The sequence below is a fragment of the Anser anser genome (assembly GCF_964211835.1).
Source record: "Anser anser genome assembly, chromosome: 36".
Classification (NCBI taxonomy): Eukaryota; Metazoa; Chordata; class Aves; order Anseriformes; family Anatidae; genus Anser; species Anser anser.
In genome coordinates this window covers 6,858-32,585 of record NC_139757.1, presented here as the reverse complement: position 1 = coordinate 32,585, position 25,728 = coordinate 6,858, and the positions used below count along the sequence as shown (strand labels likewise).

The 25,728-nt window shown below is 61.6% G+C and overlaps 3 protein-coding genes across 3 annotated transcripts in view; 1 reads left to right on the top strand and 2 right to left on the bottom strand.

Annotated features, from left to right (window-relative positions):
* TMEM160 (transmembrane protein 160) overlaps positions 1 to 3,952 on the top strand; it is a gene marked incomplete at its 5' end in the record, with an annotated part of 5,674 nt that extends 1,722 nt beyond the window's left edge. Inside the window, 2 exon segments of the mRNA XM_083815217.1 lie at positions 3,103 to 3,138; positions 3,141 to 3,952. Of these exon segments, the coding sequence (XP_083671343.1) occupies positions 3,103 to 3,138; positions 3,141 to 3,460 (356 nt within the window). The 3' untranslated portion in view covers positions 3,461 to 3,952.
* Positions 3,953 to 4,454: 502 nt separating this feature from the next.
* On the bottom strand, positions 4,455 to 7,631 carry LOC310888488 (uncharacterized protein; the record flags this gene model as incomplete). Its single annotated transcript, XM_083815215.1, has 2 exons — positions 4,455 to 6,777; positions 6,809 to 7,631. 2 exons carry the CDS (start codon positions 7,629 to 7,631, stop codon positions 6,467 to 6,469), a joined length of 1,134 nt encoding a protein of 377 aa, XP_083671341.1. The 3' UTR covers positions 4,455 to 6,466.
* On the bottom strand, positions 4,843 to 23,853 carry ARHGAP35 (Rho GTPase activating protein 35). The gene is made up of 7 exons (XM_083815214.1): positions 22,852 to 23,853; positions 16,076 to 19,968; positions 11,969 to 12,113; positions 10,075 to 10,152; positions 9,346 to 9,477; positions 8,681 to 8,786; positions 4,843 to 8,580 (listed from the first exon to the last, which is right to left on the bottom strand). The coding sequence occupies exons 2-7, from the start codon at positions 19,769 to 19,771 to the stop codon at positions 8,220 to 8,222; spliced, it is 4,518 nt and encodes a 1,505-aa protein (XP_083671340.1). The 5' UTR covers positions 19,772 to 19,968; positions 22,852 to 23,853; the 3' UTR covers positions 4,843 to 8,219.
* Between the last annotated feature and the right edge of the window lie 1,875 nt (positions 23,854 to 25,728).

Below are 25,728 nucleotides of genomic sequence, written 5' to 3'. Positions count from 1 at the left end.
CCCCCGAGCTCCGTTTGCCCCCCCCCAAGCGTCGGCGGCCGCCGGTACTTCGAGTGCCCGCCCAAGTACGGCGCCTTCGTCAAGCGCAGAGCGTCACCGCCGGCGACTTCCCCGAGAGGACGACGGCCTGGACGAGCTGTGAGGGGGCGGCGCGGGGACTTTTCGCCCGTTTTCACCGTTTTTGTCCCTTTTTTCCTTTTTTTTTTTTTTTTTAATATAATTATTGTTGTTATTGAGGAACGCTGCCCCTGCCCCCGTGGGCTCCGCCTCCCCCGCCCCCCAGCGCTGCTTTGAACCCCCCCCCCAAAGTGCCCCAAAAGCGGCCCGGCAGCGGGGGGTGGGGGTGCCGCCCCCAGCCCCGAATCCCCCGATTTTCACCCATTTTCCCTGCCCGGTCCCACGGAGGGGCGGGGCTTAGCGCTGACCACGCCTCTCTGCTCCCGCGGCCAATGGCGGCGCGCGGGGGGCGGAGCCGGAAGTGACGGCGGCGCCGGAAGCGGGGCGCAGCGGTGAGTGGCAGCGCGGCGGCACCGGGGGCTCCCCCCCCCCCGCGGTCCCCCCCCTCACCGCCTCCCCCGGCTCCGTCCTTTCCCCCGCAGAGCCCGGCCCCGATCGCTCCCCGGATGTCGGCAGCGGGCGGGGTTGCGGCGGGAGGCGCTGAGCCTCTACCGGCAGCTGCTGCGCGCCGCCGGCGGCAAACCGGCTTCGCGGCGCGGATCCGGAGGAGTTCGGCGGGGGCGGCGCTGCCCCCCCGGGACCGGCTCCGCGCCCGAGTTCCTGCTCCGCCGCGGCCGCCGCCAGCTGCAGCAGCTCCGGGCCCCCAGCACCGCCCGCATGGGCGTCTTCGGGCCCCCCCCGGGGGCGGGCCGCTCCCGGTACGAGTGTTGGGCCCGGACCCGGTTCCGCTCGCCTCCCGGTCCGGTTCCGCTCCAGGTGCGGCTCCCGGCCCCTCCCGCCGCCAATAAAGCCCCCCCGGGGCCGTACCCCCGCGTCCGGTGCCGTTTATTGAAGGTTTCGGTGCGGGGGGGGAGGGGGGAGAGGCGGCTCCGGGCCACCGGGCGGGGCCTCCCGGCGGCCCCGCGCGCGCGGCCGATGGGCGCGGCCCGTTCCCGGGGCGGGGCGGCGCTGACGGACGCGCGGCTCCGCCAACGGGCGCGGGCGCCCCGCGGGACGGCGGCGGCGGCGGAGGCGGTGACGGAGGCGGCGGCCATGGGCTGGTGGTGGTGGGGCGGCGCGGGCGGGCGGCGGCGGCGGCGCTGCGGAGGCTGCGGGGGGCGGCGCGGGGGCGCAGGGGAGGCCCGGTACAGCCCCGGCCGCCCTCCGCCCCCCCTCCCCCCGCCGCCACCGAGCTGGAGCGGGCGGACGCGTGGCTGCTGCGGAAGGCGCTGAGGGCGGTGAGGGGCGGGGCTAAGGGGGGTGGGCGGGCTAAAGGGGGTGGGCGGGGCTAAAGGGGGGTGGGCGGGGCTAGGGAGGTGGGCGGGGCCGCCGAGGGGCGGGGCTGTGGGGAGGGGGCGCGGGGAGAGCACAGGGGCCCTGCGAGGGGGCGGCTAAGGGGGGGCGGGGCTACGGGAGGGGGCGGGGCGGGGGAGGGGCTACGGGAGGTGGAGGGGCTAAGGGGAGGGGGCGGGGCTAAGGGAGGGGGCTGGGGAGAGCGCAGGGGGCGCTGCGGGGGGCGGGGCCAAGGGAGGTGGGCGGGGCTACACAAAGTGGGCGGGGCGTAAGGGAGAGGCGGGGCCGTGGGGGGAGAGCGCAGGGGGTGCTGCGGGGCGGGCTAATGGAGGTGGGCGGGGCTAAGGGAGGTGGGCGGGGCTAAGGGAGGTGGGCGGGGCTACAATGGTGGGTGGAGCTAAGGGAGGTGGGCGGGGCTAAGGGAGGTGGCGGGGCTAAGGGAGGGGGAGGTCAGGAGGGGGAAGAGCACAGGGGGCGCTGCGGGGGCGTGGCTCGGAGGGGGCGTGGCTTGTTTGGGGGCGTGGTCAGGGGGAGGGGCGTGGCTCAGGGGTGATGGGGACCCCCCCCCCCCCCCCCCCCCCCCCCCCCCCCCCCCAGGTCTCCTGTCCTGGTTCCGCAACGGGCTCCTGGCCACCGGCATCGGCGTCATCTCCTACGTGCAGAGCGACACCGGGCGCGACGCCGCCTACGGTGGTGCGGGGGGGGGGGGGGGGCGCCGAGACCCCCCCAGGGACCCACCCCCAGGGACAGCGCCCCCGGGAGCCCCCCGGGGGTCACCCCCCAAAGGACCCCCCCAAGGGCCACCGCCTCCTAAAGGCCACCTGCCTCCAGGGGCCACCACCCCCTGGGGTATCCCCCCCCCCCCCCCAGGGTCACCGCCCTAAAGGCTCCCCCAGGGATTTCGCCCCAAAAAGGGTCACCCCCCCCCCCCAAGGGTCACCACCCCCCTCCAGGGTCACCCCTAAAGGCCACCCCCCCCCCTTGGGACATTCCCCGGGGTCACCCCCCTAAAGGCCCCCACCCCCCCCCATGGCCAATCCCCCTCACAGCATCACCCCCCCCCCAACCCCCAAACCTCCAAAACCCCCCAAATCTCACCCAAACCCCCCAAACCTCCCCCAAATCCCTCAAATCTCCCCCCAACCCTTCCCCCAACCCCCCAAACCTCCCAAAACCCCCAAATCTCACCCAAACCCCCCAAACCTCCCCAAATCCCCCCAAACCTCCCCCAAATCCCCCAAATCTCCCCCAACCCCAATCTCCCCCAAACCCCCCCAAACCTCCCCAAAACCCCCCCAAACCTCCCCCCAACCCCCCCAAACTCCCCCCAACCCTTCCAAACCTCCCCAAACCCCCTCAAACCTCCCCCAAATCCCCCAAACCTCCTGAAACCCCCCCCAAACCTCCCCAAACCCCCAAACCTCCCCCCAACCTTCCCAAACCTCCCCCAAACCCCCCAACCCCCCCCAAATCCCGCTTGCGGGGGCATCACCCCCATAACACCCCCCCCCCGCCCAGCCCTCACCGTACCCATTTTGGGGACGTTTGGGCCATTTCCTTCATTTCCACCCCCCTCCTCTCCCTCCCCCTGGCGTGCGTCGCTCTAACCCTATTATTTTTTTTTCCTCGACCCCCCCCGGGCCCCGTTTTTAGGGTTTTTCATCCTGGGGGGCCTGTGCGTGTCCTACGGCGGGGCTCGTACCTGCTGAACCTGGTGCTGCTGCGGCGCCCCATGATGCTGCCGGCGCCCACGGCCGCCGCCAACGCCGCCGCCGCCGCGCTGCTCGCCCTGCTCTGGCTCTGCGCCCTCTCCCTCTACGTCGGGCGCCTCGAGGTCGAGATCGTCCCCGAGGAGCCCCCCCCGAGCACCGGCGGCCCCCGAGAAGTAACGGGGTTGGGGGGGAACCCCAAGGAAGGAGGACGCTGCCGAAAACGGTGCGAAAAACCGCCGGGAGTGGTGAAACGTCGCCTGAACCCCGAAATATCGCACAAGCCCCGAAACGTCACGTAATCCCAAAAGCCCTGAAATATTTCCCCCCAAACCCGCATGGATTAAACCCCCGCCCCGGCTTGGGATTGCTTGCCTCACCCCGCTCCCACGCCGCGCTGGGGCCTGGTTTGGTGCCAAAACGCCCCGTTTTGGTCGCTTTGGATTTATTTTCTCGCCCTTGGAGGGGGGGGTTGGTTGTGCCCCCGCAGCCCCTCGTCCCCGCTGCAAGAAGCGTGGGCTTTAAGTGGAATCCCCCAGAGCAGCTCCCGCTCCCCAAAAAACCCGCGTCCGCGTGGCTCAGCTGTTGGGTTTTGTGTTAAAAAAAAAGGAAAAAAAAAGGAAAAAAAAAAAAAGGGGGGGGGGGGGCGGGGGGAAGCCCCCGGTGTCGCGGCGCGCCGAGGTTACTCGCACACGGGTCGGGCGCCGTACTGGAAGCGGGCGTTTTGGGGCTCAATTCTTTGCAGCCCTGCCCCTGCTGGGCTGGGCTGGGCAATAAAATTGGTGAAAAAGCCCCGTTTTGGCCCAATTTGTTCATGGGGGGGGGGGGGGTGGAGCGGAGGCACCGTGGGGCTCAGGGTGGGATTTTTCCTGCGGCGCGAGGGAAAACCCCGCTGGCGGCCGCCGCTTCGTCCCTGCCACCGATTTGCCCGATTTTGCCTCAATTGGGTTAAAAATCGGGGGGAAAACTGGAAAAGCCAACAGCAGACGGGGCCACGGCTGGATTTTGTACAATTTTTGCCCGTAAAAGCCCTGATTTGGGGCGTGCTGTGGGGCAAAGCCGAGCCGGGGAGGCCCCGCCAGGTGCCATTTGGGGCTCCCAAGGTTTTGCCGGGCCCCGAAAAAGCTCAACAAAACCTCCCCTGGCCCCAAATTTCCCAGTGGAAATTCGAAGCACCCACCGACTGCTTCAGCTCCCAGCTTGCCGCTGGTTCCCAGTTTGTGAAGCCCGGCGGGGAACTGGTCCCAGTCTGCCACGCCCACCGCCCCGCACGAGAACGCCGCAGCAAATACACCATTTCTTGTGTTTTTTTGATATTTTTTTTTTTTGTTCTTTTTCTCTTTAAATTCAGCAGTAAAAGGGCTCGACTGGCCCCGAGCGTTAAACATTTTCATGCACTAATCGCATCGGCCCTGGAAAATACCACAAATTGTTAAAAACGTCCTTAAAAGAAGCATAAAAGGCAAAGTCTATCACCAAGAACTACGGGATGGAGTTTGTTAGGCCCTAAAATACAAAGAAAGAACCGTTACGTTTTTCTCTTTACACGCAGCCGGCGCTTTTTTTTTTTTCCTGCGAAACCCCGCGGTTTGGGGAACGGCCCTGCAGGAGCGGCTCCTGGCTCATTCGCCAGTGGAAAACACCCAAAAAGGACGAAAAAAATAAGCCAGGGGTGGCCCAAAATCCAACTTTTTTGGAGAAATTTATTCCGTAGTGATCGAAGAATATTTTGTTTTTTTATTCCGAGGGTGGATTTTTTTTTTTTGTCCTGATTTTTCTTTTTTTTTTTTAATGTACCGGAGGAAAAAAAAAAAAATGGAAGTTTTTATTTAAACAATAACTTACGTCTTGCTTCAAAGCTACATTTCAAATACAACGTTCCTATCGTGGGGGGGGGTTACAAAAAAAAAAAAGGGGGATTTCAGCCTAACAGGAAAACCTATTACACAGGGAGCGGGACAAAAAAAAATAAAATAAAAAAAAAAAATCCCCAAAACTGGGCGTTCTGCCCCAAACCTGGGCCGGGCCGCGGGGTGAGGGCGGCAGCGGGCGCAGGGGATGAGGAGGGAGCAGGATCCAGCCCCGGGGCCGAAGCTCTCCCGGTTGACAGCGGGGAAGGGGGGGAAATGGGTAAAAACGCAGTGTTTTGCCCCGTTTTGGGGCGTGGGGAGGGAAAGGGGAGCAGCAGCAGCAAAGCCGCGTGGAGACGGCTCCCGAAGTGCCCGAGGACTTGGCTCCGGGGGCTCCGAGTTGTTTTGTTGTGTGTTTTTTTTTTTTAATTTATTTTGCCTATTTTTGCCTTTTTTCCAGCAGTTTGTCAGCACTGAAAAGTGACAAATTTGATCCCCCCCCCTCCCCCCGCCCCCTCCAGCTGAGCAAAAAGGCACCAAAAATCCCACTTTTTAACAGGAAAAAAAAAAATGCCACCTCCGTCCGCCCGGCCCTGACGCAAGACCTCCCTTGGGTGAGACTCGGGGTTTTGCTTCGTTTGTGTTTTGCCAGTTTAAAAAAAAAAAAAATCAGAAAACAACAACCAAAAAACCAAAAAAACAAAAACCCAGCGGCCGCTATTTACACCAACACTTTTGTTTTAAAGCATGAGAATATAAAATCTGGGGAACCGGGGGGTGCTTGGGGGGGAAAAAAGCCCTTTTGAGGGTTTTTTGCGGTCCGTAACGAAGCCGCCCGCGCCTCCCCGCTTGTTTTTTTTTTTTGGGGGGGGTCCGGCTGTTTTCCTCGCTGGGGGGGCGTCGGGGGCGTTCCTGCGAGCGGCGAGGGAAATCCTGGGGGGAAAAAACGAGGGAAATCCTGGGGAAACGGCGGCGTTAAAGTGCGAAGAGACCCGGGAGGGGCGGGAGGAGCCTTCCCTGTGCTCTCCCAGTGGTACCATGAAAATCCAGTTTAAAGCCGCCCCCGGACTGGGGGAGGCCGACGGCGGTGGCAGGGGAAGGCTCGGGCGTCCTCGCCGCGGTCACGGCAGCCAAATTCCGGGTTTCCTTCCCCAAAAAAACGAAGCCCACCCAGCCTCCCCTTAAAAAATCAGCACCGGCGTTTCTGGAGGAAAAGGAAAAAAAAATGGGGAAAAAATAAACAAACAACAAAAAAAAACCAACACAAATCCAGACAAAACGGGTCGGGGTCCCCCCAGCTCCCCTCCGGTAAGTGCTTAATGCCAGAATTCCTGGAAACGGGGAGAAATGTGGGGGTTCCCGGCAAAAAGGCAGCGCCGAGCGGGCGGCCGGGCGCCCTCGAAGGTCTTCCTGTTCCGGTGCTCGCTCGCGGTGCGATTTGAGGGAAACGGCCCCGATTTAGGGTCGGTCCCGGGGAGGTCGGACAAGCGTTGGGTGCTGCTGGAGGGGGCCTCGGGGCGCAGGACGGGTCCTGGGATGCGTCGGGCCAGGGTGGGCGAGCCTTGGAATGGTTTGGAATGCGTTGGGTGAGCCTTGGGCCACCTTGTGGGAGCTCTGGGCCACCTGGCGTGAGCCTTGGGATGGTTCAGGTTGTGTTGGGGGAGTGTTGGGCCACCTCGTGTGAGCCTTGGGGTGGTTCAGAATGCGCTGGGTAACGGCTTGGGCTGTGCTCGATGAGCCTTGGGATTGTTTGGGCCACGTTGGATGAGCCTTGAGGTGGTTTGGGCCACGTTGGCTGGGTCTTGGGCCACGTTGGATGAGTCTTCGGCCACGCTGGATGGGCCTTGGGCCACGCTGGACGAGCCTTGAGGTGGTTTGGGCCACGTCGGATGGGCCTTGGGCCACGTTGGATGAGCCTTGAGGTGGTTCGGGCCACGTCGGATGGGCCTTGGGCCATGTTGGATGGGCCTTGGGCCACGTTGGATGAGCCTCGAGGTGGTTTGGGCCACGTTGGATGGGCCTTGGGCCGCGATGGCTGAGCCTTGAGGTGGTTCGGGCCACGTCGGATGGGCCTTGGGCCATGTTGGATGGGCCTTGGGCCATGTTGGATGAGCTTTGGGCCACGCTGGATGAGCCTTGAGATGGTTTGGGCCACGCTGGATGAGCCTTGGGCCACCTCACGGGAGCTTTGGGCCATCTCGTGTGAGCCTCGGTCGGTTTGGGGCCGCACTGGCCCAACTTGAGCCGTGTCGGACAAGCCTCGGGCCTCGCGGGACCACACAGGATGAGGCCCAGGCCGCGTTGGCCAAGCCTTGGGTTGTGCTGAATCACAGCGGGTGAGCGCGGGGCCGCACTGGACCACATCGGGTGAGCCTTGGGCCACGTCAGGCCGCACTGGGTGAGCCTTGGACCACCCTGCATCACGCTGGAGGAGCCTTGGATGTGGTGGAGGAGCCTCGGGCTGTGCTGGACCACACTGGATGAGCGTCGGGCCATGGCAGATGAACCCTGGGCTGTGCTGGACCACGTAGGATGAGCGCTGAACCATACCAGATGAGTTCTGGGCCACGTAGGATGAGCCCCGGACTGTGCTGGACCACGTTGGATGGGTGCTAGACCACATCAGATGAACCCTGGGCTGTGCTGGACCACGTAGGATGAACACTGAGCCACATCAGATGAACCCCGGACCACGTAGGATGAGCCCCGGACTGTGCTGGACCACACTGGATAGGTGCTTGACCACGCTGGACCACGCTGGATGGGTGCTGGACCACATCAGGAGAGCCTCGGGCTGCACCAGACGACGCCGGCTGAGCCCCAGGCCGCGCTGGCCGCTCTTCGGGCCCCGTTGTTTGCGCCGCGGCCGCAGCCCACGGGACGCGAGGGGCTTGGCGGCGCTGAGCCCCGGCGGCTTTCCGCTCACGTCCGCAGCCGAGCCCAAAGCCGGGGCTCAGCCCCCACCCTCTCCTCGCCCCCTGACTGCAACGAAAGGGGGGAAAAAATCCTCCCAGGGCCAGTCCGGGCGCCCCGGCGCGCTCCCAAGTCTGCGGCGGGTCAGGAGAGGGCGAGCACAAGCCCAGCGCCCGCCGCCCGGCTCCACGCGGCGCCTGAGACCAGACCGAGAGATTTTTTGTTGGTTTTTTTTTTTCTTTCTTTTTTTTTTTTTAAGTTTTCTTCCCCCCCCCCCCTCCATCTCTCACTCTCCGGCTCACAGCGAGTGCTGCTCCGCGTGGAGCGGGGCCGGGAGGAGAGGCTGGACGGGCGACTGCGGCGACGGCGGAGGGGTCTGGGGGGGCGAAGGCTGGGCCGTGCCCGGCGCGGCGGGGAGGAAGGGGGCGCCGGTGGGGGCGGCGGATGGAGAGCCGGGGGCGGCACTGGGGGCGTCGAGGATGGGCCGGTTGTAGAAAAAGAAGGGGCACTGCTGGATGAAGAGTTCGATGATTGTCTGGTAGGTGCGGGTGGCCGTCAGGGCGTCCATGGTGCTGAAGTCGGGTCTCATCAGCGTGGGCCAGAAGCAGATGGAGAGGTTCTCGCTCGTCATCAGGTTCACCCGGTGGTTGTGGCTGACCCTGCGAGAGGGGACGAGACCGTCGTGGGGACGTTCCCACCGCCGGCCCGGCTCGGCACCGCAGCGAGCCCCCCCCCGCGCCTCGGAACCCCGGTACGTACTTGTTCAAGTGCCCGATGACGTATTTGAAGACCTCGTAGTTCTCCTTGGGAAACTTCCTCAGCACCTCCTTCAGCGCGTGGAGCTTCTGCTCCCGGTCGTTGATTTCTGCCGAGAGAGAGAGGGGCCGGATGCAGGGAGGGAAAACGGGGAAGGGCGCGGAGGTGGCAGCCAGCGGGGGCTGCCCGAGCTCTGCTCGCCCCCCGAGACCCCTTCTGAATGAGGGGATTTGGCTCAAAAAGCACCAGCAGGCATTAGAAACACTCCATAGTAACAAGCGACACTAATGAACCATTCATTAGCGCCCTGAGGTAGGCTGATAAAGTAATTATCATGCCAAAAGGCAGTAATTAAAATCAAAATGACGCCGCTGGGCGGCGTGGCGCAGCCACCCCGAAGGCTCCTCCGCCGCCAGGCAGATGCTCAGCGCGTTTCCCCCGCGCCGCCGCCGGCCGTGCCTCGTGGTTTGGGGTTTTTTTTAATGCCAGGTTTTATAAAAATCCTGGGCAGACGGTGCTGGGAACGTGACGGCAGCGAGGGGCATAGAGGGCCGAGCACCAGCACGTTTCGGGGCACAAAAACGTTCCTCCGATGGTGCTCAGGAGGAATCTGGGGTCCTGCCGTGCTGGAGGGACGAACAGCGGGGTCCAGCCCCGGTGCTACTCACTGTGGGCCTCCACCAGCTCGATCTGCATGTTGTACGGGACCAGGGGGTCGGGCAGCTCCGAGAAGAAACTCTTCATGGCCCCGGCCACAGTGTTCACGGTGAAATCCTTCTCTGCCAGGTCCAGGCTGTGATCTGCAAGGCAAGGGGCTGCACGGTTACACCCCAAGAGTGGAGAGGGACCCGAAGCACGGAGGGGGTTTAGGACGGGCAGCGCGATCCGGGGGGGACGCTGGTTTTATTCGAGGAATTCCCCGAGATGGAATTTTGTCGCTTTACGTCGCTTAAAGCCCTGAACCTCCTCCGCCGAGGAACTGACCCCAGCCCTGCAGCCTGCACTGACCTCAGGACAGCTCCAACTTCCACCGGTTTGGTTCGTTTAATAAATAACGAACCTCTTCTGATCCCCAGCGGCTGAGCCACTGGGTGCTGAAGGAGAGCACGCAGGGAAAACGGTAAAACCACTCTTCTGGGAAGCAAAACCCAGAAAAAACGTGGGGTGTGGAAGCTCCTGGTGCCCTGACCTGGCTACTGGAACCTAACCCAGTGCTGCAAACACCAGGGTAAAGAAGCACCGCCGGGTCGGACCCGTCAGGTTTGTCTGGGTTGTAAAAACCACCGTGGTTTAATACGGCTGCGGTCCACGCATGATAAAAGGGGTTTTCATCTGTTTTTACTGCACAGAGCCAGCCCCACCACATCCAGATCCCCGGTTTAGGGCGCGGGCGTTACCCTGGTCAAACTGCCGCTGCAAGCTCTCCATCTCGGACTTGTTGCCGCTCACGCGATAGATGCCTTCGGTGCTCAGCCCTGGAGAGCAAAAAGAGCCAAAATCAGCACACGGACGGGTGGAAACAGGCAACTTTGGGGAGAAAACGTCCCAGCTCGCGTTCTGGGGGCAGCCCCAGCACAAACCCTGCCGGCTTTCCCCTCCTCCATCACGTCCCGGCTGGCTTCCAGCACCCGTTTCCGTGCACCTTTTACCCGTGCATTAATTTCACCCCCCACAGCCGCTCTTTTGCAGCAGGCACAAGATTTGCCCGGGGTTGCACCGACGCCCGCAGCCCGCGGGCCCTCCCCGAACCCATTGGCAGTGGAATTGAAGCCAAAAGCATGACCCGAGCAGGGGACGTGGCGAATATCACCTTGGGAAACGTGCAAGAGAGTGTGGCAGACGCCCAGGGGCACCGCAGGTGCTGGGGCGCAGGGGCTTTACGCAAGGTACAGCTCCTGCGCCGCACCGCTTCAGAGCTTCGAATTGCTAAAAAGACGGAGCGGACGCCCTCATTGTCGTAGAAAGCAATTTGCCTCCTCGGGGAAAGGAAAACGAGGTTAATGGACCAGCCTCGAGGACCGCCGAACCGCGGGCTGGGCACAAAAGGCTCAGTGTCTGGTCGTGCTGAAAAACCCCAGCAGCAGCTGCCACCGTTTGTCTTGCCGGGATTCAAAATAAGCTCGGTGTCGGCCAAGCGAGCCAAAATCTCCATCTTTCACCCCAAGACCGGCCCTGGCAGCCCCTTTGCTTGCAGATTGGCTGCTGATGGATTAAAAACCCCTTGGCAGGGCACCCCCGAAGCGAGGTCGGGGGCTTTTGGGGCATTTTCTCTGCTGCTTTGGGTCTGCGGCAGCCCCAGCGCCGGCTCCCGGAGCACGCCGCAAATTCGCCGCCGCCGGCCAGAGCAGCGGGGCAGCACCGCTGTTTAAAAGCCGGCTCGATTATTTCCTGCAATCCCCTTCCGTGTTTATCCTCCCAGATCCTGTTTTCACACCGGCTGCCCGGCACCGAGCTTTCCTCCGCGCCGTCCCAGCGCTCGGCGTTTCGCCGCGTGCCGCCGGCGAGCGGAGCCCCCGCAGCGCGGGGATTCGGGAACGTCGGCCAACGCCGGGATGCGCCGGGGCTCAGCTCTCACAGCCAGCGCCGAATTTCCACCGGAGGAGGAGGAAAGAGGCAGGGCAGAGCCTCCCACCCTCGGCTGATGAATTACAGAGAAAGAAACGCAGAAGCTGGCGAGGGTTTGGAGGGGGACGCTTCGGCTGCGCGCGCCAAAAACCTTTTCGGAAGGTTTTTAACGCCGGTAATTCCGGTGTTAACGGTAAAAAACCAAGCGCTGCTGGTGAAAGCACGCCTGCCGGCTTGCTCGCCCGCGTCTAGCAGGAACACGGGGAGAGCTGATGTGGAAACCGAACCGACGTGGTTCGAAAGCCAGTTCTTTCCGCTGCGCGCTTGTCCTCTGCCGCCAAGTGAAAAATCCCTAATTCCGAAAACAACCAAATACTGCCGAAAATCGTGTGCCGCCAGCCAAATGCTCAAAGGGAAAAGGGGCAAAGGTTCTGTTTTTGTCCTAAAAAAAAGGGAACGCAAGCCCCCCCCTCATCCACGACGTTTAATTGGGTGATTTTTTTAATGTATGTAGAAAATGTAACACATTTCAAGCTCTGAAGTCACCTGCTGAACGCAGGAGAACGACGTGCCACCCGTCCTGCTTCCTGAGGGTGAGATCTCTCCAAAAAAACCCCAAACCCTGAGCCTGAAGGCAGAAGGAAGTTTTCCAAAGGCCACCGACGTGCTGCAGAGCACAAAACCTTCCGCCGAGGGCCCGGCGGAGGCCCCGCAGGAGGCTCCTACCTGTGGCCTCGATGTACTCGATGCACCTCTCGATGAAGATGGGGATGGGTTTCTCCGGAGTTACCACGCTGCTCAGAGGCACCCCGAAGTAGTTGCTTTCCCACATCGCCTTCGTGATGGACGGCCGAGGCTTGGGCTTTGGTTTCTGCGGGAGAGAGCGGGGCGGGGGTTAGGGTCAGCGCCAAAAAAATAACCAAAATAACCAAAAAAATAACCAAAAATAACCAAAAACCCTCCCGTTTATTCACGAGCAGCGTGAATTATCACGGCAAATCCTTGCTATGACCCATCCAAGGGAATTACCGTTACGCGATGAAAACGACGTTTCTTTGAGTGGGTTGCTGTTACCAACTACTCAAGCAGCAATATCCCTCATTTTTCCCCAAAACAGGTGGCAGGAGGGCAAAAGGGCACGCCCGCAAACAAACCTGCCGGGACCTTCCCAAAATTTGCCATCAGCTTTCGGGGAATTAACGCCCAGGTCCAGCGGCGGCGATGTTTTGGGGTTTTCCTCCCCAAACCAGCTCGGAGCTGCCCCCCGAGGGCAACGGGGCGTATTTTTGCTGAAAATCTCATCCTTCGGAGTGACGCTCGCCCACACCTGATGCTGCACCGCCTGGGGTTTGTCTTCGGTGGAAAATAAATGCCGTTTTCCTATAAATACGTGTTTTGCCACGGTCTTTTGCTAGAAAACCCCTTTGGGCATTTGCTGGGAGAGGCGTAGAAGGGAATCACCAGAAAAGGGGAGGAATTGGGGAAAAAGGGGGGATGGAAAGCTGGTTCAACACGCTGGGATGGCGTAGGGAATGCATCCTCAGACCGATCCCAAAATGCTGCCGTCGCGACCCAAAAGAAACCCCGGCGCTGTTTCAGCCCAAGCGCAGCAGTACCGGCCACCGCGGCAAGGATTTTAACCAAAACGGCAAGGATTTGCTAGAAAGAGATTTAGAAAAAATGATCATTTCGGGGACTTGCTCCTGCCGAGCTGCAGGTGCCAGGGAAGGGCCGCGCCGTGGTGTTTTAGGGTGGAAAACGAAAGCCGGGGTTCGGGGAGAAATCACCGCCACCAGGTGCGCGTTTGTGATTAAAAAATCTCCTCTTTTGGCTGTTTGGTGGGGTTTTTTTTTTTTTTTTTTGCACTTTGTCCTGCCGGCGAGCCGGAGACGAAATCGCCCCCGGTGCCACCGAGCCCCGCGGGGTTTGGGTTTCCTGCAGGACGCGGCCAGAGCGAGGGACTTTTCCGCTCGGAGGAGCTGAACGGCGGCCCAACGGCAGCGTGCCGGCGGCCAGCCACAGGGAAACGCCACCGAACCCCGAGAATCGGTTCAACCACGGGGTAAATTGGGCAAATTAGGCTGAGCACGGCCTCGCTGTCACCAAACCTTTCCAGCCTCGAGGCCGCCGTGCCCCCGGCGTGCGCAGCGCGTCCCGCGGCGCGTCGGACCCGAAGGAGGGGGGGGGGGGGGGAAGGAAAGAGGAAATCTGCCCGCTGATTAAGTTAATTATCGAGTGAGTCATCGAGGGAAGAAGAAAACTAAAAAAACAAAACAAAAACAGACTGGGGGGAACTGCTGTCAGCTGCAGCATCCGCTCCCCAGCCCCGCGGAGGGGACCGAGGGCGCTGGAAGGCCCGAGGACCTCAAATATCCGCCCGAATTGGGCTTTTGTGCCAAATTCCCCGGATTTAGGTGCAATTTGCTGCGGGCACAGCCGCGTCTCCCGCCAGCGAATCTTACACGGGGTATTTGTGGCAAAACGGAGGGATTTTGGGGAGGTTTGAAGCGCCTTGGTAGGGGTACGGGGTTCAAGCGCTGCCGCCGCCGCTCTCGTTTCTCACAGATTTTGTCCGTTTTAGCCAAAATGCCAGGGTTTGCCGCAAAAAAAAAGCATTTCTGCCCCTGCCCTGGATGGCGCTGTGCACGCCGACCAAGTCAAAAATCAAAGAATATGAAATTTTCAGAGTCACCAAAACAGCGGGGGGTGGAATAAAACCCAAATTACTGCTCGGGGGGGCATTCAGAGGCCCCCAAACCCGGGCACGGCAGCGCCTTCGGAAGCTCCTTTGCTCCTCTGCTTTTTCCTGTTTGGTGACAATTTAAGAGCTGCTCGCCCTTCGTTTCCAATGGAAATTAATAATGCCTTTTAATTTCCTTAATTGCTTTTGCAGCGGGCTCCGCCGGCAGCTCCCGCTGCTCCCTCTGCTGGGTCCAGGCGGCCGAGCACGGTTTTGCTTTTTCTGGAGCTCCGGACTCCCAAAAATACCCAAATTTGGGGCATTTTGCCTTCGGAACCCCCCCAGAAAGGAGATATTTAGCTCGGTTCCTCCTCCGGCTTCGCCTCTGCCATCGATGCAAATATTTTCTTCATGGGAACGGGAGTTAAAAAGGGGGAGTTCGGGCTGAAAAGCTTCAAATGTGCAGCTTTAAACTGATGCTGGCAGCTGGGACCTGAAACCGGGCATTTTTCCAGCAAAAAGCCGCCCTCGGGGTCGCTCCTGCCCTGTGGTTTGGGCTGCGCCTCCTGTTCCCCCCCCCGAAATCCCCCGTTTTTCTGCAGAGTCACAAAACGCCTGGGTCGAGCCGGCCAAACGCGCCGGGGCCGATAAGGAGCCGCGGAGACAAACCTCGTGGCTTCCACCCCGCTGCCAACGGAGCCCATAAAGGACAGCTCCAGCTGACGGTGTCGGGGTCACCTTCACCCGGGGGGCGAGCACCAGGACCAAAATGGCTTAAAAAGCCCCAGAGAACCTCTCAATCCCCTGCAAAAACCACCCGCAAACCCTGGTTACGCCCGGGGTTGCCCCCAGCGGAGGAGCCCAGCTGGCAGCGCTGGCGGGACGGAGATTTTAGGCTTTCCTGCCGGAGAGCCAAGCAGCACCGGGTTTCCCTCTCCGGGACGGAGAGGTTTCTGTCTGGAAAAGGGAGAAAAAGCCTTAGCTGGAAGGCTTACGGACAGCAGCGTAATTATGTCACATCGAGCTGGAGTTACGCTGTCACCAGAGGATCCCTGAGCAGGGCAGGCACGCGCCGCCGCCAGATCATTTACGATCTGCCACGACCGCTTCTTAATTGCTTTTTAAAAGACGTCCAGGAGTGCTGCAGACGGAAACGCAGGCGGCTCATCCCAGCGGCCTGGGCTCCGGCTTGCTTTACGGTTTGATTTCCGTGGACCGCGTGGCCGAGCTCCGGCTCTGCTGAGACGCCCGCGGGTGCTGGCGATGCTCCGAGCCCTGAGCCTCGAGCGAGGAGTCCGGAGGCCGCCCCGTCCCCCAGCATCGCCGCCGTCCACGCCTGCCAGCCTCCGCAGAGAGGGGTCGGCAGCTGGGTTTGGAGAGCCAAGGCAGCACGAGGCGGCTGGAGAAGAGGCTGCAATAATTTACCCGTGCTCCGAGCGTAGGGCAGGAGGCGGCTCGCCCGTGCCCTGCCTCGCTCCGCGGTGCCACGCGGGTAACGCTGACCCCGCTGCGCTTTACGAGGCAGACACGGGCACGCTTCGGCACAGCCGGGCGGCAGCTAATTGTAGCCTGAAACTCGTTAGAGGGGACACTCGTAACTTCTGAGCGCGGGGCGAACCCTCTCGGAAGCGCACGGCGGAGATGGGGTCGGTCTGGGTGTGACCGAAAACGTTAAGGACTGCAGACTTCATTGACTCCAGAGATAACGCCTTGAGCTTCGGCTGTGGAACTCAAGTGATAATTCAGCCAACTGCTTCTAAATCCAGCAGTTGTTACTCTTAGGGGAAAAATAGCTTTTATTTATTTATTTATTTCTAAAAAGGAACAGGCTCCCCCAGCGACGCAGTCACGGCACCGAGCCCGCCGACGTTTAAGAACTGTTTGGGCTGTGCTCTTAGTTACATGCTCTGAATTTTTGGGCAGAGCTGCGTGGTGCCAGGAGTTGGGACTCGGTGATCCTTGTGGGTCCCTTCCACCTCGGGATATTGATTCTAGGATTCTACGACTGCAGCTTCCCGCAGCCCACGCCAGCTGAGCTCCCGCCCAATAAAACCAGCAGAGAAAAAAAGCGATCCTGCCCTCAGCTCGTCGATCAGCACGGCGGCGAGGTTTCCGCCCTCGCTCGCGACCCGCGGGCAAGAAGCGCCCCTTACCTTCGTCGTCCTCCTCAAGCTGCGCAGGATGTTCCTCCGCCGGGGATCCTCCCCGTCCGCCGACTCGTAGGGGATAACGGCGTTGTCGCCCTTATACCCTTGGGAGCTCTGGTCTTCCTCCTTCTTCCGAATCGGCCCCAGCTCGTCGTCGCTGCCCACGCTGAAGCTGGTCCGGTAGCTGGCAAAGCGGCCGAGCCTCGTGCAGCGCGTCCGATAGAGCACGGGCTTGCTAACGGCCGACACCTTGCGGCCCCGCTCCAGCGAGCTCGTGTCCATCTCGCTGTCCGAGCCGTTGCCGCTGCCGTTCGACTGGGTCTTGTTGATGTTGCGGATGGTGATGATCTTGCCCTGCGTGCTGTCGTGGGGCACGGAGTAGATGTTCTCCTCCTCGTTCCTCGGCTTGACCACGGCGTCCATCGGCTCGGCGTAGTCGGAGGGATCGAAGCCATCCGTGGGCAGCCAGCTACTGGAAGACACGGACTTCCTCTGCCCGTCCCGATGCCCCTGCTCCAAATACGACAGATCCCCCTTCGTGAGGTCAAAATGCACGGGGGGCTTTGGTTTCACCGGAGGAGGTACTTTGTTGTTCAGCTTGCTTTCAAAAGTGCTCATGACGGAGATGAAAGACAAGCTGTCGTTCCCCTCCAGCTCCATGGAGAGCTTCGAGTGGTCTTTGGGCAGGGCGGGCACAGCCGTGTCCTCCCTGAAGGGGCTGTAGGTGGGGGGCTCGATGTCCTCCTCCGAGTCCTGCAGGTTGGAGTTGCAGAGCGGCGAGCCCGCCCGAGGCGAGTTGAACACCTCCTCCGTCGTGCTGCACGCCTCGGCCACGTTGTCGTACATGTGGGTGGCCTCGATGATGTTTTTTTTCTCCACCACGTCCTTGAAAAACGAGTGGAAGATCTCGAGCTTGTGCTGCGGCTGGCTGCAGGGTATGGCGGTGAACTTGCCGTCGATCTCCTGGGCGATCTCCTCGCCCTCGGTGAGCTGCTCCCTGCTCAGGTCGTTGTCCAGGATGTCGACGGCGCCGTCCGTGAGCGCCACGAGCTGCACGGGGATGATGTCCTGCACCTCGCACAGGAAGGCACGGAGCATGGCCAAGGACGCCTTGCGCTTCGCCGCGTAGAACACGATGTACCCGTGGACGAGGCGGCTTTTCCTGACGCTGAACGACGAGTGGTAGGAAAGCAGCGAGAGCTCCAGGCGCCGCCTGTGCGGCCCGACGGCCAGCTCGAGGAGGATGGAGCTGCTGCTGCCGCACGGCGAGGGCCGGTACGTCTGCGACTGCAGGATGGGCGCGAGGAGGTCATCGGCGTCGAAGGGATCGCCGCACATCAAGCACATGACGATCCGCAGGTCCACGTCCGCCAGGTCCTTGATGCTGGACGTGGAGCTGACGAGGTTGAGGTTGCGCTTCGAGTCCAGCAGCCCCTTCAGGACCTGGCTGATCTGCTTCTCGTTGATGTTACGGCCGTAGGCGATGCCCGCGGACGCGGGGTCGAGGAAGACGCACTGCAGCTTGCTCGCGATCTGCTGGCCCTGCTGGACCAGGCTGTGCAGCGTCTCGCCGCTCGTGTCCCCTCTCTTGTTGACCAGCATCAGGGTCAGGGGAAGGTGGGCCAAGTGGTTCTCCCTCCGGCCGATGGTCGACTCCCTGCTCTTCTCGATGCTTTCCACGACGTAGGAGAGCGACTCCTTGGAGTTGTAGAGGCAGAGGCAGCCGTGGGGCTGGAAGGTGGGCGTCTGGAAGGCGTTGACGGGCAGCCGGACGTTGCCCTCGATCGGCCGCAGGGACAGCTCGTACATCTTGCCCTCGATCACGTACTTGTCGTCGTTGGTGCACAGCGCCCGGATCTCGTTGGCCAGCTCACGCGCCAGCCCGTCCTTGCCCAGGATCACCAGGTTAATCCTGTCGATGTTGGCGTCCGAGAGCAAGTTCTTCTGGTTGCGCTCGGACGGCCTGATGAAGCAGGAGCTGACCAGGTGCTCGATCTTGGAGTCGATGCAATCCGGGCAGCTCGGGCACGTCTCCTTCGTCGGGTGGTAGACAAAATGGATGTGCTTCAAGATCAGGGCGTCCCGCTCGGCCTGCAGCTTCTGCAAGGCTTTGAACCGCTGCTCCTCTCCCAGCACGTCCTGGATGACGCCCATCTTCTCCTTGCTGGGTTTGGCGTCGAGCTCCAGCTCGTAGAACAGCTCCGAGTACTCCAGGAGCAGCTCCTGAAACTCCTCCTTGGCCTTCTCGATGATCTGTTTTTGGTGCTTGCTGTAGATATCCATGTAGATAGACTCCTCCAGCCACATGTAGAAATCCTCGTTCATGATGAAACTGCGGGCTTCCTCCCAGGGCTTCCCAGGCGTGATGAAAGGGGAAGTCTCCAGGTTTTCTTTGAAAGCTCTCCTCATCTCCGCTCTTTTCCTCTCGTTCCTCAGCTTCTCCAAGTGAGCCTCGTAAAGCTGCTCGGCGGGCTGGGTCTCCATCAGGTCGAAAGGGATGCGCTCGTTCTCCATGTTGTCGATGTGGCTCGTGGCGTCCCAGGGGGTCTCCTCCAGGACGACAAACCACTTCAGGAAGTCCGGCTTCGCCTCTAAGAGCTTCTCCACCTTCACGCAGCTCAGGTGATCGATCTCGTCCAGGTCCGGGATGAGGGCCTCGAACGCCTGAGGGAGCTTGGCGAGATAGATCTTCCTCCTGCGCTCGATGTGCTCCTGCTTGAGGCGGTGGACGTGCTGCAGGAAGAGCTTCTTGGCCTTCTGCGTCCCCTCCAGGTAGACGTACTCCTGGTACTCCGCCGAGGACTGCATCTTGCGGCTGACGTTCGACCACGTCTCGTTGTGGTTCTTGACGATGCGGCTCACCAGCCACTCGTACTTGTCCTTAGCGGCAGCGATCTGCTGGCTCTGCTGTTTCAAAGCTTCGAAGTAGGGGATGATTTTGGTCTTTCCCCGGCTTTTGTCGACTAGCTGCACTAAGGTGTTGAAGGCCAGGTCGATGTTCACGTTGGATCTGGCCGACGTCTCCACCACCTGGAGGTTCTTTTTGCTTAAGGCAAAAGTATGTGCGTCCCTAATGTACCGCTCCACGCCCTCGTCACACTTCGTCAGGACCACCACGATGGGCTTTTTCGTTTTCGCGAGCTGATTGTAAAGGTTCGAAACGAATTTCAGCTGATCGTCAAAGTTCCTGTTCATACCCCTGCTAACGTCAATGCAAAGAAGAAAGCCATCGACCAGCAGCTTTCCGTCCGGCATCTGTTTTTGTTCAAAGTCCTGCTCCAGCCCGAGCTGATCAGTGCAAAAGTACATGAGCTTTTCAGCCGACGCCAGCTTGGTCGCCGCAGCCCGCTTGATGTAGGGCTGCAGGGCCGTGCTGCGGTGAGGCTGAAAGGTCTGGTCGTCGATAAACTCCGTCTGCTCCACCACGTGCATTTTACACTCGGCGCAGTCCTCCAGGGAGCGCACGACCTCCCCCCAGTAGAGGAAGTGGTCGTTATTGACGACCCTTCCCCCAAAGTCACTGGTGCTGAGGACCGAAGTGTGGTCCAGGTGAAACTCGTCGGCGCTGGGCCGGACGAAGCGGTTGCAAAGGCAGGATTTCCCGATGCCGCACTGCCCCTTCTCCTTCTCCGTCCCCGACAACCCCACCACGCTAATGTTATAGGTGGGAATGCGAACATCTTGCTTTCTTGCCATCATCATCGTCCACACATCCTGTCCCAGCCCACCGCTTCCGAGAGGATTAGTGTTGGCGGCTCCGGCGCTCGGCGGACGGAGGGGTGGCAGCTCTCAGGCCAGGCGGGGCGCCGGGGCGAGGAAATCCCTCGGGCCCATACTGCGCGCGCCGGCAGCGGCTCAGTTCTCGCCGATCCCCGGCGTCGGGCGGCCGACGTTTACCCCTAGGAGAAAGAGAAAGGAGCGTCAGCGCCCAGCAGACCCGATTCCCCCCGCGCCACCGAACACCGCCGCTAGGACGCGCGACCGCCCCGTCGAGCCCCGTTCTTGGGATTTAACCCCAAAAACGAAGCGAGAGAAGCAAAACGGCCTGGCTCGGCTTCGCTCTTCGACAGCGATCAAGTGCAGCACCGGCTTACTATCTGATCCCACTTCCACCGGCGGGATTACCTCTCTCACCCGCGGCTCGGTCTAATAGGATCAGAGAGGTTTATAAAGGAAGAGGCAGAAGGAGAAGGATCCGGGTAAAGCCCTACGGAGGAGCCCCGGGCGCGCTGCTCGGAGCCGCGGCGGCAGCGTCTTCCTCGGAGGAAGGAGCGCTCCCAATTGGCACCCTCGATCCCAATTAGTGCCCTCGATCCCAATTAGCGCCCTCAAAACGCGGCAATTGGCCTCGTTTGTTTTACAATACGAGAGCAAAAAGGGTTTTGCAGCTCCAGGAAAGGCGAATTAATGCAGATGACACCGGGAGCCCTGCCGGGGAGCCAGGGCTCTCCTGCGCCCGCTGGGGTGGCCGGACGAGGCAGTTCTTCCAGTTCTCTTCTCCTCGGGCTGGGTTACACAACACGCAAAGGCTGCTGCAAACCCGAAACGCCGCTGCACGCTCCCAAAAACCTACCCCAACGCCCGATCCCTTCGTCGAACCCCTCGGCGAGGTCGCCCCCAGCGGCCGAGGTACCGGCTCGCGCGGTTCTGGAGGCTGCGAGGAGGGAGAGGGCGAGGAATCGGGGCGAAAGGCGGGGATTTGGGGTGAGACGCGGGGATTTGGGGCGGTTTAGGATCCTGCCCTCGGCGCGGCCGCCCTTTCCGGCTCTTCCCCGAGCACGATGCTTCCTGCAGGAGCGCCGTTCACCCGCAGCGCGTGTCGCTCCTCGGGGCGAGCCTCTCGCAGGTAAAAGGGCGGAACAACCGCAGCACCGGTGCAATGTAAACTATGCTGCCGAGCAGCTGTCAAACCCTTAATTATTTTGAATAATTACTCATCGCTGAATTTTAAGGAATGCAGCTACTCCCTGGGAGGCTGGCCGGGGCTGGGCGCCGCTCGCGCGGCCTTCCTGCAGCTCCTGGGGGAGCACCGCTCTTGCTCCCTGATTTTCCTCAACCCTCGCCGTTTTCCCCCGTTGGAGGACAGGGCACGAAACCGGGTGCGGAGGGGTGCCCGGCCCCGCGGTGCTGTTTCAGGGTGCCGCTGCTCTCCTCCATCCTCTCCGGGGCACGGAGCCGCCGCGTTCGCGTGTTCAGCCCCCGCCCCCGTGCTCGGCAGGTTCACAAAGCGCCGAGCGGAGAAACCGTGGCAATTTTCGGGTTTTGGACGGGGTGTGGGAATCGTGTCGGCCCCTGCGGTCGCCATTTGCGGAAGCGGTTGGGCCCGCGGGCATCCGAGGGGCCCGGGGCCGTGGCGCTGCGCGGCTAACCGAAGCCAAAGGAAAACCGCAGCCGTGACAAAGGCGTCGGCGGTCCCCTTTCGCTTCCCCCAGACGGCGGGGACGGGGCGAGAGCAGCCCCGGGGGGAGCCTTTCATCCTTCCCCGTCCGCCGGGGTTCTGAGCGCCGCGCGACGCCGCCGGCCTGCCCCGAGCTGGAAGCTCTCCGCTTGACGATTAATGTGCGATTTGCCCCAAAAGGAGAGGCCGTCCTGGAGGGGGAGGTTCAGCAGAGGGACGACAAAACTGCGGGGGGGGGGGGTTCGCGATTTAGGATTGTTCCTCGAGGCGGCGGCTGCGCGCTGTCCAAGCCGACGTCCCTCTGGGCGTAATCCTGCCAACAGGTAACAAAACTATCCCCTTTAAAAAAAAAAAACCCACAAAACGTTGAAAAATGACCCCGAGAAGAAAGGCTGACGCAGGGACCGCCACGTTTTCCACGTCAACCCAAGAACCAGCGTGCCGGCACCGAGGGTCTCCTCCCCGCTCGCCCCTTCTCTCACACGTGCCCGCGCGCGCAGCGGGTGCCCGAAATGGGTCATCGGCGTCTTTGGGAAGAGTGATTTGAGCTTTAAGCATCTGGGGCCGAAACGCTTTAATCCGGCGCAGCAGATGGGCTGCTCGCAGGCGGAGGGCGCGCCGCAAGCGCCTCCGCGCCCCGGTCCCCGACCCGGCCCTCTGGCCGCCCTCCTGATGATTTTTTTTTTGCAAAAAAAAAAAAAAGCCACGAACTGCGAAGCCGAGGATCAGTTCCGGGAGGGATCCGGTGGGTTCCGTGCTCCAGATCCCCGACAAGCGGAGAAAGAGAGGCGAGGGGACGCGGCGAGGGAGGGTCCCGCGCTGCCCCCGCCGCCGCGCGCGCCGTTCGCTCCCGGCGCGGGCCGGGCACGGCGCCCGGTTGCAAAAGCATTTCCACGAACGGGCTCAGGGAGCAAAAGGCAACTCCAGCGAGGGCAGCTCGCCGGGCACCTCCTCCACCGCCGCCGCCGCCGCCTTCGTCCCGCTCGGGATCCTTCGCACGCGCAGCGGCAGAAAGCCCCCGGCGGCGAGACGCCCAAACCCAGCGCCGTCGGGGTTCCTCACCCCAAACGCGTGCCGATCGGACGCAGATAATTGGGGAAAAAATAATAAATCACTGCAGGCTCTATAAAAGCGGAAAGCGGCACTCGCCCTCCTGAGCCCCCCCCCCCCTTCCCCGCCGATCGACTCCAAAGCTTTTTCCGTTTTGGTGATAAAAAGGGGGAATTGAGGTTTGGGGAGCGGGGTCGCCGCCGGGTTTTCCGCCCGCGGCGGGGAAGCAGACGGACGGATGGCCCCGGTGGCGGGACAGGGGGACAGCCCACCCGTAACCCCCAAAAGCTTTGGGTCCAGAGGCCACGCAGGGCTCGCCGCACGCCCTCCTAACCCTTCTCCGTCCTTCCAGCGCGGCGTCCTGGGGTCCCCGCTCGGCTCCGCTCCCTCCTCCGGCCCCCCCGCGGCTGCGGCCGGCCCGTCGGGAGCTCGCTTTCGTTTTCTCCCCTAAAAGCCTGAGTCAGGAGTTACTCATTTACGCTGGAATACCCTCCCCGCGAAGCCCGGGTGACGCGGGAGGACGAGGAAGGAGGAAAAAAAAAGCACGGCACGGCTCACGAATCCCCGCCGAGCTGGGGAAGCTGGCAGCAGACCCAAAGGGATGGGAGGAAAAAAAAAAATAAAAAAAAAAGGTATTTTCCAGCCTCAAACACCTGAAAGCCGGGAGCCGTCGCGGCAGCCGGCTTCCCTCGCCTCGCCCGCCGCGGGAGAAGCTCCAGGCTGGGCTTCGAGCACCCCGAATTTTGGGGAGCCCGAGGGCAGCACCGCTACTCGGGGTTACGCGAACTCCCTCCGTGGTTTTGCGTTTTCGGTTCTCCCGGGACACGAACACGCGCCCGGCCCCGAGCGCCCTGCGCGGGGAGAGGCGACGGGGCTGGGATACCGGCGGGAGCAGCGGTCCTGGTGGGAAACTGGGGCAAAAAAGGGCACAAATGGCTCAAGGACACCGAGTTCCTTCCTCCCACGTGCCTGAGCACCGAGCGGGGACGGAACCGCCCGTCCCGTGCGAGTGCCCGCTGGAGGGATCGTTTCATTAAAAAAAAATAAAATAAAAAAAAATGAAGGGTTTGGGGTAGCTGTTTGAAATGCAATCAGCCGAGGCTTTAAATTAGAAGCGCGCCGGGACCGCGCCGCGTCCCCCGGGGGACCAGCCCCGTCCCGCGGCAGGTTCACGGCCCAGCGGTGGGAGAGCTGCTCTCATTTTCGATTAAAAAAAAAAGGAAAATAACGACCCCAAAGGGAAAATAACGCCCCCAAAAGGAAAGCAACGACCCCAAAAGGAAAGCTACGACCCCAAAAGGGAAAGCTACGACCCCAAAAGGGAAAGCTACGACCCCAAAAGGGAAATAATGACCCCAAAAGGGAAAATAACGCCCCCAAAGGGAAAGCAACGACCCCAAAGGGAAAGCAACGACCTCAAAGGGAAAGCTATGACCCCAAAAAGGAAATAACGACCCCAAAAGGGAAATAACGCCCCCAAAAGGGAAAATAACGCCCCCAAAAGGGAAAGCAACGACCCCAAAGGGAAAGCAACGACCCCAAAGGGAAAGCAACGACCCCAAAAGGGAAATAACGACCCCAAAAGGGAAATAACGACCCCAAAAGGGAAATAACGACCCCAAAAGGGAAATAACGACCCCAAAGGGAAAACAACGACCCCAAAGGGAAAGCAACGACCCCAAAAGGAAAGCAACGACCCCAAAGGGAAAGCAACGACCCCAAAGGGAAAGCAACGACCCCAAAAAGGAAAATAACGACCCCAAAAGGGAAATAACGACCCCAAAAGGGAAATAACGACCCCAAAGGGAAAATAACGCCCCCAAAGGGAAAACAACGACCCCAAAAGGAAAGCAACGATCCCAAAGGGAAAGCAACGACCCCAAAAGGGAAAATAACGACCCCAAAGGGAAAATAACGACCCCAAAGGGAAAATAACGACCCCAAAGGGAAAATAACGACCCCAGCAGCCTTCCAGGGGCAGCTTGCAGCCACTTTCTCGGCACCAACGAGCAAACACCCCCAGCCACGGGGTGCGCAAGCCATCGGGTGCCACGAGCAGGGCTCGGGCGCCGCGCTTGGAGCCGCTTCACCGCCCCCCCCCCCGAGACCGCGGGGAGCCCCCAGAACCCGACCCCGGAGGCACCGGCGGCGGCCGCGGGAGGTCCCCGCGTCCCGGGGCAGCGCCGCCGGGCGTCCCGGGGCCCGGCCGCGTTTATCTCAGGCATTTCGGGGGGAGGCCGGCCCGCCGCCTTATCTAAGGGCCGCGAAATATCTCCCGGCTTAAATGGTGGAAGAGTTGGCCGGGGGCCAGGTGGCCTGGACTCTCTCCCCCAGCTGGGTCATTAAAATCTCCCTGACTAAAGGGGAAAATAAAAATAAATAAATAAATAAATAAATAAATAAATAAATAAATAAATAAATAAATAAATAATTAAATAATAATAAAAGCGCCAGGCTGCGGTTAAACGGCACCTCGCGTCCTCGCCGCACCGGGGTTTTCGGCCGGGGGACAGGCGAAGCTGCCGAGGCGGCTGCGACCCCGCGGGTCACGGCCGGGGGGGGTTTTGGGGAGGGGGTTTTGCTCTTGCTCAGCAGACCCCAAAGCTCCCTCGCCCAGCGCGGGGCCGCGGAGGGAACGGGGCTCGCCGCGCGGCAGCCTTGGGATGGGGTCGGTCCCGTGGCGGTTAACGGGGCCGGCCAACGCGATCGGGGGGCGCGTCTCGTGGCACGGCGAAGGAGAAGTTAGAGCGAAAGGAAATACCCCCGAGGCTGCGACCCCCTTGCAAGGAGCCACCCAAAAACCCCCGCGGGCATCCGCAGCGGGAGGAGGAGAACCTTCCCCTAAAGCTCGCTTCTCGCTCCCCGGCTCTGCCCCGCGCCCTCGGGACCGTGCCGAAGTCCTCGGGGACCGGCACCGAAGTCCTCGGGGACCGGCACCGAAGTCCTCGGGGACCGGCGGTCTCCAGGCGCGAGGCGAAGGTCAAGCGCAGCCGGGTCGGGGACAGGGTCGCTTACCTCCGGCTCCGGGCCCTACCCCGCGGTGCCGGCGACCAAACCTCGTTTTCCGACCCAATAAAACGAGGGCAACGTCCAAGCCCAGGCAGGTGAGTCAGCGCCGGGGGGGAGCCGGGCCCTGTCAACGCGGCGGGGATCTGGCGGGGGGAAGGAGGAAGGACACGGGGTGAGCGCGGCCCCGGCCCCGCCAGGCCGC